The sequence below is a fragment of the Vidua macroura genome, chromosome 4 (assembly GCF_024509145.1).
Source record: "Vidua macroura isolate BioBank_ID:100142 chromosome 4, ASM2450914v1, whole genome shotgun sequence".
Taxonomy (NCBI): Eukaryota; Metazoa; Chordata; class Aves; order Passeriformes; family Viduidae; genus Vidua; species Vidua macroura.
Window position 1 is genome coordinate 48,184,806 of NC_071574.1, and position 14,633 is coordinate 48,199,438.

The 14,633-nt window shown below is 35.7% G+C and overlaps 1 protein-coding gene across 1 annotated transcript in view; it reads left to right on the forward strand.

The window, feature by feature from the left end:
• The window catches only part of NFXL1 (nuclear transcription factor, X-box binding like 1), a 44,527-nt gene that overhangs the window by 19,714 nt on the left and 10,180 nt on the right, over window positions 1-14,633 (forward strand). Inside the window, exons 16-20 of the mRNA XM_053976675.1 lie at window positions 1,840-1,980; window positions 4,405-4,571; window positions 5,333-5,402; window positions 12,275-12,379; window positions 13,583-13,669. Coding sequence (XP_053832650.1) covers window positions 1,840-1,980; window positions 4,405-4,571; window positions 5,333-5,402; window positions 12,275-12,379; window positions 13,583-13,669 — 570 coding nt within the window. The remainder of the gene's footprint in view (window positions 1-1,839; window positions 1,981-4,404; window positions 4,572-5,332; window positions 5,403-12,274; window positions 12,380-13,582; window positions 13,670-14,633) is intronic.

Here is a 14,633-nt window from a genome sequence, read left to right on the forward strand (position 1 = left end):
TACTTCCATTGCTACTGAAAGGATGTTGCACTCTGAGGGAGATGGAGTAGGATGTGAAGGGGTGGGATATTAGGAACATTAAAAGCTTTGGTAATTGGTGTGTGCATTCTGGGTATGGTAGTATTCTCTGCTTCAGACCCTGTTTTTATTAGGCCTGCTGCTTGCTGGCTTTTCCTCCTTTGGTCACCAGAAACATCCATCAGAGACAGAGTAGGATGTTTGCAAGGGGCAGTAGGAGCCAGGGGTTCAGACTACTTGTTGTGGTTGTTGTATTAGTGCTTTAGCCAGCATTAGCTTCAGCTCTGACACAAAGGTGTGAAAGTGGTTGGATGTGATGGCCTCAACGTTTTCTTCTGTGTATGCCATGCTTGATGTTCAGCCTGCCATGCAGACTTCATTCTTGGTGAGTCAGGATGATTAGGGGAGTTCAGAAGTCTTGTGAATGAACTGGATTTTGAAGTGACGTGGAGTAGTATTTTTTGGGTGAAGCCCAGAAAAAATTATATAGGCAAGTGTATTTAAATTGTACTTTGTGTGATTTAAGGAGATAACATGGACAGTGCTGAAGGGAGGCTGTCCCTCATTCTTCCCTGTGAGGCCATCTCCTTTATTTTCAGTTCCTGTGTTCATCTGTTTGTCTGGCTAGGCCACTGGCAAAAGACAAGAAGCATTTTTCTATTGATTCCTTCCACTTTGATTATTTGAATCATCTTTCTGTAAAGAGAGATGTTTGGTAGGACTTGTTCAAAGTGGTAGGAGATGGCTGTGAGGGCTGTAGAGTTCGAAGAGAGAAAAGGAATGGGTACCCTGCAAAGCTGTTCAGTCAACCACAGTTGCAACATAAAATCACACCCTTAGTCCAGTCAAAGTGAGTTATGTCACATTAGCCTCTTGTGTAATAACATCATGAATAGTTTTTCTCTGCAAAATGACATGAAATTAAGAAAAAAAATCTCTTTTTTTTTTGACAGCATCACAGAAAACTAATTTTTTTTGGTATGGGTATTATATAATGGTTGGAAAATGCTAACAGCGAGTTTCCTCTAATCCTTTTGTATGGAGGGACTTGTACTGTTCAACTTTAGGCAAGTAACCTAGTTAGGAGTTCACACTGGTTTCAGTACCAATGAAGAGTAATGGCTTCTAAGAAGATGTTCTGAAGGTTTCTGCAGAGTTCTGTTAACAAGAGTGTTGACCTCAAATTGTAAAGTACAAATGTGACATAAGACATTAAAATCTTAGTCCTGTTATGGAGCTATTTCTGCTTCTCCTTACCTCTCCTGAGAGTTATATTTGATGTAGTCAGTATTTGCTTTTTAGAATTTCTGGCTTGCAGGTGTTTTCTGTTTCTAGACTGTAAAATATTTTTGATTTATGGTGACGATAACACAATTAGCCCTGTGGAAGCAAAGTGTTACTGTCTTTTGCAATAATAGTAAACCACCCTAGGAACCTCTAATGGAAGACATGAGTGTAATTCAAAAAGACGGAGCAAATGATGCTAAAAGATTTGAGTGTATAATAGTCTTTCAAAAAGAAAGGGAAACTGCTGCAAAAGTTAGCTTGTTTAATGAAGTGTGCTTGTTTTCCTATTACAATCAGTGTAAAACAAATTTGTATGAATACATTGTTATGTGGACAGGGACCCAAATGATACTTAAAAAATCAAACAGAATTTTTCTGGTGTTTTTTCTTTTTCAAAGGAGAGCCAAAACATCTCTGTAATAATTCAGTGTCTCTGTGTGTAAATATATATATCTCACATGCTACATATGTGCAATGTTTGTCTATATATCCCACCTGCATATCTATAGTTATTTATTTATTTTTAACTTCTAGGTTAGTCCTTTACCATGTCACTCTGCAAATCCCTACTCATGTAAGAGATTTTGTGGACGACTTCTTGACTGTCAGAATCATACCTGTATGAAAGAATGTCATCATGTTACTAAATCGAACAGTAGTGCAGATGGAAAGAAGGTAGGTTAATTTTGTTTTTACTTTCTTTTTTGTGTATTTTGCATGCATATGTATTGTCTTCAGTTTTACTTGGAAAATAAGGCATTTGCAGCTGGAAGATACAGATCTATTCCAGATCCCGCTGGGAGACTTGCATGTGTGCTGTTCCCATTGATGCTGTGACAGTTAGCTAATCTATATTTCCTTAGACTATAAATCTGAGACAATATTACACTTTTTGCAATTTCTATTTGTGTGATGGCATTACTTTGATTTCATCAGAACCTTATTTAACACTCTTGAGAAGTCTCCTCTAAAGTCACTTTTTGTAACTGTCAAGATCAAGGGAGCTACTGATAAAGCTCCCTGTATACAAATGCACTCTACTGGGGAAACTATTTACTGAGGAGAGCTTAAATTGGTTGAGGAGGCTGAGAGACCTTTAGGAGAGCACTGGAAATGTTGCAGAATTGCTGAAGACTTTTCAAAGTACTGGGATGATATATTAATGTTTATCAGTGTCTACTAGAAACTGTCATTTATGCAGTTAAGAAGTTGCAGGTGTTAACTGCTGAAGATAACATGAAACAAAAGTATAAAACTTAAAATTGTTCAAGTTATGAGCAGTCAGAGCTACATATATATATTTTGTGGTTTGGGAGAGAAATGATTTGGAGGAAAACAGCTTCTCAAGTTTTTTAAGTGTTACTTCAGAAAAATTTGCTATGTGGGCAGTCTGGGCATTTAGAAAACAGAAGCATTTGGTTGGGTATAAAGCAGGAATGTTATATTTTAACTAGGTTACATTTAACTTAAATAGCATAATATCTCTGTGGATTCATGTCCTGGAAGTGGTGGTGTTATCATTTAATAACTGTATATCGTAGCTAACACATTAATCTATGATTGTGGAAATTTTGTCTGAGGAGCATGGGCTGTTAGTGCAACTGGTGGAACAGTAACTTGCAGCAACAGAGTGACATCAGTAAATAGTGAGAGTAACAGTTAAGAATCCCCAGTTCTGACTATAAGAGGCTGCCTTCCTGAAGCCAATTAAAATGTGAATGAGTCAGGACTCTTCCTAGCTCCATTTTGAATGAGGCAGTACATTCTCAGAAGAATGGGAGTCTATGTACCTGCAAAGCATGGGTAAATCTCATTTCTCAATTTTCTTCAATTCTTATGATCTCAAGTTGGTGTTGACCTTTAGAGCTTTTGTTCTCTTGTTTTGGTAGACTAAATGTAGTCAGGGCTGATTAAATTTCTGGCTTACATGTCTGAGTAGTGATTTTTCTGTCTGGAATTTCAGTTTGTTCTGCATTTTGTGTTAGAAAAATGTTGCAGAAAGGCCAGCTGTTTGCTTTTACCCACTGTTAAATGTTATATGACAGTTTTTTAAATGGTTTTAGTTGCTGTTGTTTTTCTTAGATTTGAATTTTTGTGAGTTAAGATTTGTAAACAATCATTGTACAAGGGTTTCTTTTTAAACTTCAGCAAAAGTTGTTCAGCTGTAGAAGGAGAAGGAAAGGAGACTGGGAAAAAACTATTAAAACCTTAAAATTCTTATGCTGTTATTTTGAACAGCATAAAGTGGAACATTGGTGTTGGAATAGTCCTTTTGGGGAAGCTTTGTGTAGCTTCATTCCTGGATAAATTTGCTTTACTTTGGCTGACTTCTTGGAAACTAAACATTGAATGTGATAGTGAGCCTTAAATATTGTGCTGTGTAGGTTCAGTTGATAAATCATGTCAATCTATCTGGGTGTATTTGATGGCAGACTGGGGTTCTGGAAGTGTTGTTAAGAATGTGAGTAGAAATGAAGCTTTATTTACTGTGTTGTGCTGTTCATCACCTTGTGCCGGTGGTTGCATCACCTGGAATGAGAGTGATATCCCAGCTCTTGTAGACTTGTGTAGTCTGTGAAGTAGAAGCAAGACCTTAGGCACCTCCTAGGATATTCCCAAGTTAATAATCTTTTTTGGAAGATTATACAGAATATGTATGTATGGAAATGACTTAAAGTTTGCTTCTTAAAATCAAGCAAACCAATCCCTCCACCCCTGTATTAGAGGGTAGTATGTAATGACTCAAGCATTACAAGAACATGGTGAGTGGGATAAGTTGGTTTTGAGTATTTAATGACTTATTTTTCTAACAGTTTTCCATAGAGAATTAAAAAGAGTATGGTCACTTTCAAAGCACTAATTCTTTTATGCCCAGGAGGGAAAATAGAATTCTCTTTGACTGACAAACACTGTCATTCCTGGTTTTCTCTTAAAAATCATATTTTAATAATTACTCTTGCTTGTGAAATGTCTTACTGAATAGCTTGATTCTCATAGCAAAAGCACCCCAACTCTTTCTTTTGTGTAACGGATCATTAATGACACCTCACAAAACAAATACTTGGCATTTTCTTTAGTACTTTGTTTTAATTTTGTTAGGCGGGTCCAGAATGTTCGCAGTGTGAAGAGGAGTGCACCAAACCCCGGCCAGCTGGCTGTCCTCACCGCTGTGTTTTGCCCTGTCATCCTGGGGATTGCCCATCATGTCTCCAGATGCTTAAAATAAAGTGTCACTGCAAACTATCAGTACTGTATATTGAATGCTTGTAAGTGTCAGAACACAACGCAGGTTTTCATTTGAATGCCATTAACTGGAAAGAATTTGAAATGTCTGGGGATGGGAGCTACTCTTCTAGCAATTTATAAAATTTCTCTTGATTATAATTTCTAAGATAAGGGTTTTTTCTATTTAAATTTTGCAAGTATTTTATTTGGTATTACTGCTAAAATTGCTATAAATGCATGGAGTCTCATGAACAGAAATTGTTTTTATAATACAGATAATCCTTTGAATTATGCAAATATAAAGTAATCTACATAAAATTTGTTCTATATGTGCTTCTTTTAGAGTATGTAAAGAAGAATTTTATACAAGTATTAGAATGAATGTAGTTAGTCTAAAAGGTCTTTGTCTTTGCAGTTAATGTCTTTCAATTTCTACCTGTTTTAATTGAAAAATGACTTAGTTTTTCAATTTGTACACCTTTTTAATCATTCGTGTGTGTGGATAGACGTTAAGCTAGACTTCACAAAATACAAGTTGGAACTTGGGGATTGTTCTGAAAATATTCATCATATGCAAATATATTTTTCTTTGTTCATTTTATTTGAAGTGCCTCAAGTCCTCTAAATTTGTGTGAGTTTGTCTGTAAACCAGGGCAGTTTGTATTAGTCACACAGGATGTGGACCAATGAGTCTGCTTTTTTATAGTGAAATACATGGAAAATACACTCCTAATTGCATTGACTTATGCTGTTTTTAAATAGCTGGTTTTTTTTTAACACAAATACATCTTTCCTTTTACAGAAAGCTAACATGTGCTGATTTAAAAGAAAAGGAGCTTCTTATTTCCTGCAGAAATCAGTGTCCAAAAGAGGTAAGCCATATTAAGAAATACTTGAGTTGATGGGTATGTGGAATTTTGTGAATATAGGCCAAGAAAAATAGAGAAGTTTAGTCTAAGTGAATATGTTAAATTATAGATGTGAAGGTGGTTAGTGAACTGTACTTGAAGGACATTTATTAATATAGTGCTGTCAACTAGGAGGCTTATATTAAAGGAACAGAGGTTTGTCTCCAAGGCACTAATGCCTCGAATGTTTAAACATGCAGATGAAGTTGAATGTGGAAGAGTATGTCCTCTAACATGGTTAAAAGCTGGTCATCAGTTTATATCTCAAAAATTATAGGCTGCTGTCTGATTAGCAAAAATGGTAAGAATTGTGCTTGCTATTCTCATGTAAGTGCAGATTTAAAATCCCTGTCAGTGCAATTTGGAGGCTCAGGGATTTTATACTTAATAATTTAGATGAGATAATAATACCCTAGTGTGTTAGTGAAATATATGTTAAGCAGGGTAAAATGGAAGACAAGCCAGTTAGTCTCTCTGCTCTATCTGGGTATATCTAAAGATTTGCTGTGAAAAAAAGAATAATGTCCTTACTACATGATACTTAGACTATGAGCATCATAGTAGCATCAATAAAAATTCCTGTTCAATACTATGTTTAAGTAATAAACGTTGTGGAATAGGGCAGGAGCTGGTTGGAGAAGCTACCAAGTTTTTATCAGAAGCAGCTTAGAAATGCTTCAGGATTTCTCTTGCAGCAGTGTTGCCCACAACTGGATGTGAGGGATGGGCCAAAGGACTTTGTCCTTGTCCCTCCCAATTCTGCAGTTGTGTGCTGCTTGTGTGCTTTCAGAAGTCCTTGCATTACTTACTATTTTATGCTTTTTCCTTAGTTGTCATTAATTGTGCTGAGAATGACAGCTCTTTCTTTGCTCCATTTCCCACTGAATGGTTAGAAAATGTGTAAAGTGGAAAAGCAGGAATTTCATTATCATCCAGTGTCAGAAACTTCAAATTTGAGTGCTTGTCTTTATTAGAAAACTTTTTAAAAATTATTTTGATTAAATACAAAAACTTACAAGATTTCTCCTGCTTTCCCAACAGTGTCTGATCCTCTACTTTTCAGACGAGATTGTGTTAACCCCAACAGGAAGGTTGTGCTCTGTACATACTTCTGTCTTCTGCTTTTTGCCCTTGTAGATGCCTATCTGATGGATTTTTTTTTCTGTAAATGAATGTTCCTGTCACCATTTTCTCATCTGGAGGTCTGAAAGCTCTTTTCCTGGTGGGGGGAACACTTTGGGATATTACTTAATTGTCCATTTACCTCTTAATTTTGTCCTTTCATGTCCTTCTCTGTTACTTTGGTTTTATTTGCTCCACAAATTCCTTCTCTGTATTTTCAAGAGTGCTTACAATCTCTTATCATGAGCTATATGTTCTGTACTTCACCTTTTCTTCAAAGAATTTTTTGTTTCCCGTAGCTCATCTTTGACTTTGACTATGTAACTGTTGTGATTTTTCTGAACATATTCCCCAGACTTAGTCTGGGATTTAAAATCCACCTAGCAGTAGTCCCAAACTTTAGCTTGCAGTTCAGAATTGCCCTGTTCCACAGATAATGTCTTTTTTACTTAGTTTGGTGGTATGTGAAATAAGGAGTACAGCCACAGAATTAACGTTAGTTTTATAAAGCAATTCTAAAATTCTTACTCCTATAAATGCTAAAAAATAAGTTTTTTTCTAGCTTCTGCTATCCAGAGCATTGTTCTACTGTAACTGATGATGGAAAAATACATGTTCTTCCTTTCCTGTGATGCTAGCTCTAGATCTTACTGTCTTTCATGAAATATAGAAGTTACTAGCTGTTAGTACCTTCTTGCTTCGGGTAGTTCATATCTTTGTGTTACAGTTCATCCTACTTTCTTCAGATCCTAATTTGGTAACAACATGGGTACTCTATGGGGTTTTTACCATTTTTTTGTCTAAAAAATCTGTTCCATTTCTCTGAATACTGAACAGTTCTAGGGATGTTTTGTCTGTTTCTGTTTTATAAACAAAATATATCTCTGCAGCTTTGAGAAAATTAGATACCTGTATTATAATGCAAATTATACTGATAGTTCTCTTTTAAAGGAATCATCAATAAATACAATTTGAAGGGGCAGCCTTAACAGGCACCACCCTGCCACTCCCACCACCATCTCTCCCCAGCAAATACAGGCCAAATCCATTTTGTTGTTTTTAAGTTTTTGTCTTGTGAGACAAGAACTTACAAGCAACTTGGCCAGTGATAAGATGGATAGGACTACTGAATTTAGAGCATTTACAGATTGCAGATCTAAAATGTCTGCCCAAAACAAATTTGGAGGTGTTTTTGTGTGTAGTTCTGGAAGCCTCAAGTAAGTGTCAAATTAGTGTTTCTTGAGAATTTTGTTATTCCATATCAGAAGCTGGTATTGAGTCATTTGCAGAGCTCAGTGAAGTTGATGTTTCCTATAAATCAGTGTGCACTATCACTCCTAGCTTACCATAGTGCAACTTAGGTTCAATAGAATGCAGTTGTCATTTTGAGATGTTTTTGGTTAATGGAAATTGCAGTAGACAGTATTAGTAGACAGTGATAGGACAGCTACCACATTTGTTTTACAATTGTCATGGTACATTTGGGGATAAAGAAATCCAATTATATTGTCTGGTCCTTCGAAATAATGTTACAGAATCTTGAAAAACTTGAGAATTTTCATGCTTTTCTTTTGGCTATGGCAGTATAACACTAAAAAAGTAACTTCCAGCATTGCATAGTACAGCTGACATTTCCTTTCTGCTCTAGGGAGAAATAGTGCCTTTAATGCTGCAACAGCTGTTATATATGAGATATTTTAATTAAAAAGTTAATTCTTTTATAACAAGATATCCTGTTAACAGAAATTTAACTTTATTTTTTCTTAATCAAGGTGATTAAATTCTTATGATCATGCTTGCAGATGTTTTGAGGCAATTCTTACATAGAAATTTTAAGTCTGTCAATTTTCATTGTTTATGTTTTCCTGTCAGTATTTGTGAATCTGTATTTAATACTTTATTTCATGTAGTTAGTATTTTTTGACAAAATAGCCATACTTTGTAGTTTTACTGTGCACTCTGCTTTTGTCTTGATGGGAAATGCATGACTCCATTATGATAAATCTTTTTGGGTTTTTAATGCATTGAATTAATTAAGCATTCTGGAAATAAAATTTCATTCTGGAAACACACACTGCAAATATATGTGGATTGTAAAAATATAGTTTTGTCTTTGGAAGTGGTGAAATTCTCTTTTGTACTTAGCTCTTGTGCACTGCCTATGGAAAAAATATTTGTGGGACGTTTTTTGGTTGGGGTTTTTTTCAGGGCTGTGGATTAAATCCCTTCTTTTAATGGCCTTGCCATATTAAACATAAAGCCTGTCTAATTTGGGCTTTAATCCAGAAGCTGTTGACAAGAGATTTTGTACAGTCTAAAGGATCAGAAGGGGGCACACACTTTCTGTTTCATCACCAAGTAGTTCAGCACTGACACTTAAAAACAAGCAAAAAAAAATCCTTTCCCATTACAATTTTTATCCAGCATAAGCAGCAGAATGATTGCTTTTGTTTGGTGTGAACATGGGGAAATGTTGTTTTGTCATTCATTTCACAGCTTCTCTTGATACTTTTTTTAGTATTGGTTTTACAGTGGAGGGAATAAGAAGAAAGTTCCCCGAACAGAGATATAGCACCAGAAAAAAGCTGGCAGGGAAACTGAAGTGTGTACATTTGCTTTTCAGTGTTGGATTAAACATACTCCTGTGCTATAAATATTTTGGTCTAATGGTGTCTAAGAATTTTATTGCAGTAGCACTTAGAGGTTGAGGTGAGTCTTGAATTTGTAGATCTGACATGTCAGTTAGGACACAACTGTTTGGGCTTTGATGCTATTAATGAAACTGTGCCTAATTACTTTGGAAGAGTAAGCTGGAAGTAATACTTGTAACCATGGCTTGTTCTAGCCAGCATGAGGTGACTTGCAGGTGAGACTAGATGGAGTTATTGTGTCTGATGCTCTTGTGTAGGGAGCCAGGAGACAGTGTTCATGCAGGAGCAAATTGGTTTTGCAGAGACTGTGGTCAGTTGTGAGGTGACTAAGCCATTAGTCTCCATGTCCTGGGTAGTAGTGTTGCCTTGCTAGCATACAAGGCTTGGAAAAGCTTCTCCCCTCATATTTTCAAAATGAGGTGTCACCCTTGCACCAAGAATGGCACAAGAACAGATGAGAGACTGAATTGCAAGAGGAGAAAAAGAAGCTTTAATACAAAGGATTCTCCGGCTTATGTAGACCAATATGATACATTCTACTTGATTGGCTAGTTAATAAAAACATCTTTCTCACACACTGTTCTTGAGAAGAACAGAAAAACAAAGTGGAAAAACACCACCTGCAGATTGTTTATACTAACAAGTTATCACATTCCTACAACTCCCTAAAAATTCTTACAAGCCACTTTGAGAAACGGTTGCTGTTTCTCTCTCCCTGACCAGGCTGGCATCCACAATGAGGCAAAATAATTTTTTGATTCCAGGGAAAAATATTTGCTGATGATCAGTTGTGCCTGAAAAAAACTAGATTCCTTCTTTGATAAGGTGATCAATTTATATATTTTTCCCTCCAGATAAAATGAATAGATGAGATCTGCTGCATATGGATTCAGCAGAGTGAGTGAATCAATATTACTTAGTGAATATCTAGTTCAGATGCAGGAGAGCATTAATACCAGCATGAAGGTGGCTAAAGGAAACAACTGTATTTGATTCTCTTTTGAAAAAACCACCCAACTTCCTCCCCCAAAGCAACATCAAAACTAAAGAAAAAGATGGAGCAAGAGATATTAACAATAAGGAAGATTTCCCAAGGACTGAACTGACACTTAACTTTGCATTGTTTTCAGTAATGACCTCGGCAGTAAAAAATTGTAATTTTCTGATGAAAAGTTGTGGGGTGTTGACAGTGTATGAGAATTGAGGAAGTGCATATGTAGAATACATGTATTGTGATACAGAAAAAACCCCCAAAACAATAAGACCCTACGTGTGAAGCTTATAATAAGCTCCCAGGAAACAGCAGATATTTTTATTTTCACAGCATAATTAGCTGGAGAGAAATGCAATGACAGCTGAAGATGTTTTGGGGAACGTACTCTACTAAGAATGGGGTGCAATTAAGGCATTGTACAAAGTCCTTCTTGCTGAGATGTCACTTGAAATATTAGATGCAGTTCTGGCTGTGTATTCAAGAAACATTGATTGAACATAGTTGAAATTCAATTAAGGGAATACTATGATAATAAAGAGCCTTTTAAGAAAAGACAAATACTTCAATATGAGGATAAGAACTGCAGCTTAGACTAGCTAGAACAAACATAGGAAACTCAGAAAAAAGCTCTTGCATCTTGTAGTGACCTCATGGAGCACCATCCTTAGTGAAACAGTAGAATAGGCTCAGAATAGGGGACTGTTTCCACGGTAAGCTTTCATCCAGTCCTGGAAGGATATATGAGGTACTTGCCTGTAGGAGGACTGGATTTCAGGACAGAACATGGTGACTTAAAGGTTCTTTCTAGTCTTGTATGAAATGTGCTGAAACAGTAACTAAGAAACTGAGCTGAAAGCATGAAGTATCTCTAACAGGTTGTGACTGTCATGGACATAAAGACATGTATATGTGTTCCATAATTTTAGTCTGAAAGATTCATGTTCTGTTCAGGTATGTGTTTCATGATACTAGCTCATGGTGGGTGAAGTGAGGTAGTATGTATACATTTTGAATTTTTAATAAAGGTGTCTTAAAATTGTATGTCTTAGAGCATTTTCAAATTTGTGTTAATTCCTTGATGACAATGCAGAGGTGAAATTTCACTTTTGATAAAGAACACTGTCTAATGCTATTTTAAGTAGTTGGGGGCTTTAAAGCTCTCTATAAGTAAATTGCTTAGATGTCTTCTGTGAGAATCTATCTTTGGCTATTAACAGTATTGGGTTATGTAACTGAAAATGAAAAATTGTTACTGTGAAGACTTCTTATGAGCGAGGGATATTTTTAGTTGAGTTCTTAACAATGAAAAAAATCTGTGTACTTTTCTGACATATTTTATCTAATGCAATGCTGGGAGCACTGCTACATTCTTATCAATCAGCATACTTAAACTAGTAACTGAATTCTTACATGGTAAATGAACGATAATATTTTCTTTGTATGTTAAAAATTGCACCAGCAGCAAAAAAAGTCTTTCTCTTTCAGATGGCAGAAATAGGATAATCTGCCAAATGCAGAAATTGAGGATTTTGTGAAATTATTTTTAACATTATAAGAATTTTGGTGACCTTTATTTGACTTCTGCATAGTTCAGATAATGCTTGAATACAAGATTTCTTCTGCAGTATTTTTGATTCTGATTCTTTCCTCTTCCTTTATTACTCTGTCTGATCTACAAATAGCTACAATACACATAATTTCAGTTTTCAGGTTTTTTTTACCTTATCCATTTGTATTCCCCCAGCATAGAGATAGCTAGGGTGACTGTTGTATACATTACTGTAGAAGTGACTGTTCTTGAAATAGATGAAAGGAGAAATTCTCTTCTAATCGAGCTGTGCCAATAAAAGAGAAGTCATCCTGCAGGAACTGAAACCAGTAAATAAGAAGCAAACATTTCCCTCCACAAAAGAAAAAAAATTCAATTATTTCACAAATTAAAAGACTGATTACCTGAATGAATTTCTCTTAAAATTCTGTGTGTGAAATAAAACCAATTCCATAGGTTCTTGGTAATTTTACAGTGCTTTATTGATGTGGGAGTTTAATTTGTGTTTTGTTCCTTACAGTTGCCCTGTGGTCACCGGTGTAAGGAGATTTGCCATTCAGGTAGCTGTCCTCTTAACTGCAGCCAGAAGGTTAAACTCCGATGTCTCTGTAAGAGACTGAAAAAGGTAAATTTACAAGTTGTAATTTTGGAAGGATGTATATTCTTTACATGTTCCTGAGCTTGTATGGATGGATTAAGTGGGTGCTGCAGATTGGAATAGGGCCTGTTACTATAGTAGAGCTGTAACAATTCACATCAACTGAAGATCTGGGCTACTATAGATTCACTGGAGAATATCAAATCTTGTTCATTCTAAAATATGTTAGCTGCCTGACTTACAATAGCTTTATCTTCATTCACACTTAAATTTTTGTAGTTTTATGAGAAAAATACTCAGATGACCTGGAGTGATCTGAGAATAAAAATTATATTTTTTGACGATATTGGGAAAATATACAGAAGCTGGAATTAGCATAGATGTTGTGAAACCTGAACTAATGTAATTGATTAAGGTTCCTTGCAAACCTAAAAGCAAGGCATCAGCATCCTTAGCTTCTAACAGAAGATAAGAACAGATAAGGACAAGGTAATATAACAAGTTTACTATAGCTATACACTATTATGAGGGGAAAACCAAAAATTTATATGAAGTTTTGACATGTCTTAATGAAAAAAAATGATCTGTCTTAATTAAAAAATGCTTAAATTACCTTTCTGGACTCAGTTAACTTCTGAACCTTCCAGCAGTTCCCCAGAGTCCTCAGCTAATCCAAAATATGTTCTGTGCATCCAAGAGGTCTTGCATGTGGGATGCTCAGCAAGAGAAAAGATGACATATACAGAATAAGTGCTTAAAACTGATCTGCCTCTGCTTACAGATAACCACTTTGTTGGTTTTTAAAAAAAAAATTTCTTCAATACTAGAAAAAGGGGAGAAAGTATGATTGAGAATTACTTAATTTCCCTTCCCATGACCAGACTATGTCCTGTAATCTAAGCCAGTTAAGATAATATATATGAAATTACTGAGACTCTAAATGCAAAGGTTCAGAAGGTTATCTTACTTGTCTAAGGCAAATAAATGAGTAAAGACGAGAAAAATTAAACTGGACTATAGATTTAGTCTTCCTTTCAGCTTAGCTTATTAGAAAGAAGAAAAAATGACAATTTAATACATAATTACAGGTTGAAATAACATTCAGTCATTAGCTTTATATGTAAAACCAATGTTTTACTAAATAAGAAAGTTTTATTATTTTCATAAAGAAGCTGACAACTAAAATCTTATATAGGGAAATGATTATAAAAGTCAAATTATACTTAACAGGAAGTACAGTGCAGCAAGATACAAGAAGGCCAAGCTTCACTGGAATGTGACGCAATATGCAAGGAAATGAAGCGGAAAGCATATGAGGTAATGTATCCATTGGAGCTATAATTTCTTCTCAGAGCTTCAGGAAAAGTAGAAAAAAGAACACATTATTTTTCAAGACAGTACCTGCAGAAATGCAACGTAAGTGGATGTGCTGTTGAATAGTAGCTATTTTTTCAGTCTTGAATTTATGAATGGCATTAATTGACTCAAATACTATTTTTAAATAGTATTACGTTATTTTCCTTTTTTTTTTTCCTTTGAATTGATTGGAACTGATTATTTCCTCTTTCACCGAGAACAAGTCATGATCAGTGATGATAAAAGTCATTAGTGCTGTAAGACTAGAGTCAGACTGCTTCACAGGGCATTGTAAGATTTTTCTTTCCAGTGTAGGTTTTACAGCTATCTGTTGCTCAGCTTGTCCAGTGTGGAGTATAATCTGCTACATGGTATTAGTTATCCTACACTGGAAGAATTGAGACTTTCCAGTAACTGCAGAATACTACTTAGACTGCTGGTAATATGACTTCTCCCTAACTCAGCTGTTTTATGAAGTAAGGAGTTTGCTGTGTGCTGTCGCACAGAGAGACAGGATATGATCCTTGCTGTTACAAACCTTTAATAAAAACATACACAAAAATAAGTGATGCATAAATTGCTTGGGTTTTATCAGGTAAGTATTAGATGTGATAAATGTACAACCCAAGAACTCAGTGGGTAAAGCTGACAAGTCAGCTTCTGTTCAGATTTTCAGGACTGGTTGACAAGTTCTAGCAAGTATCACACTGACCAAATCCTGCAACATTGCAAGCAGGTTGAATGCTAAAACTCTTTGGATATGCCTTTAGGGAATCCCAACCATAACAAACAGTTCCAGTAAGAATGTGAAGATAAGTTCATAGTATATGGAGTCCCTCCCTAAAGCAAGGTGAGCTCACAGTAAGACTGCATGAGCCGAGACCCAGCAGCATGTCTCAGTGTAGTGCAGTGTCAGTGCTGTTTG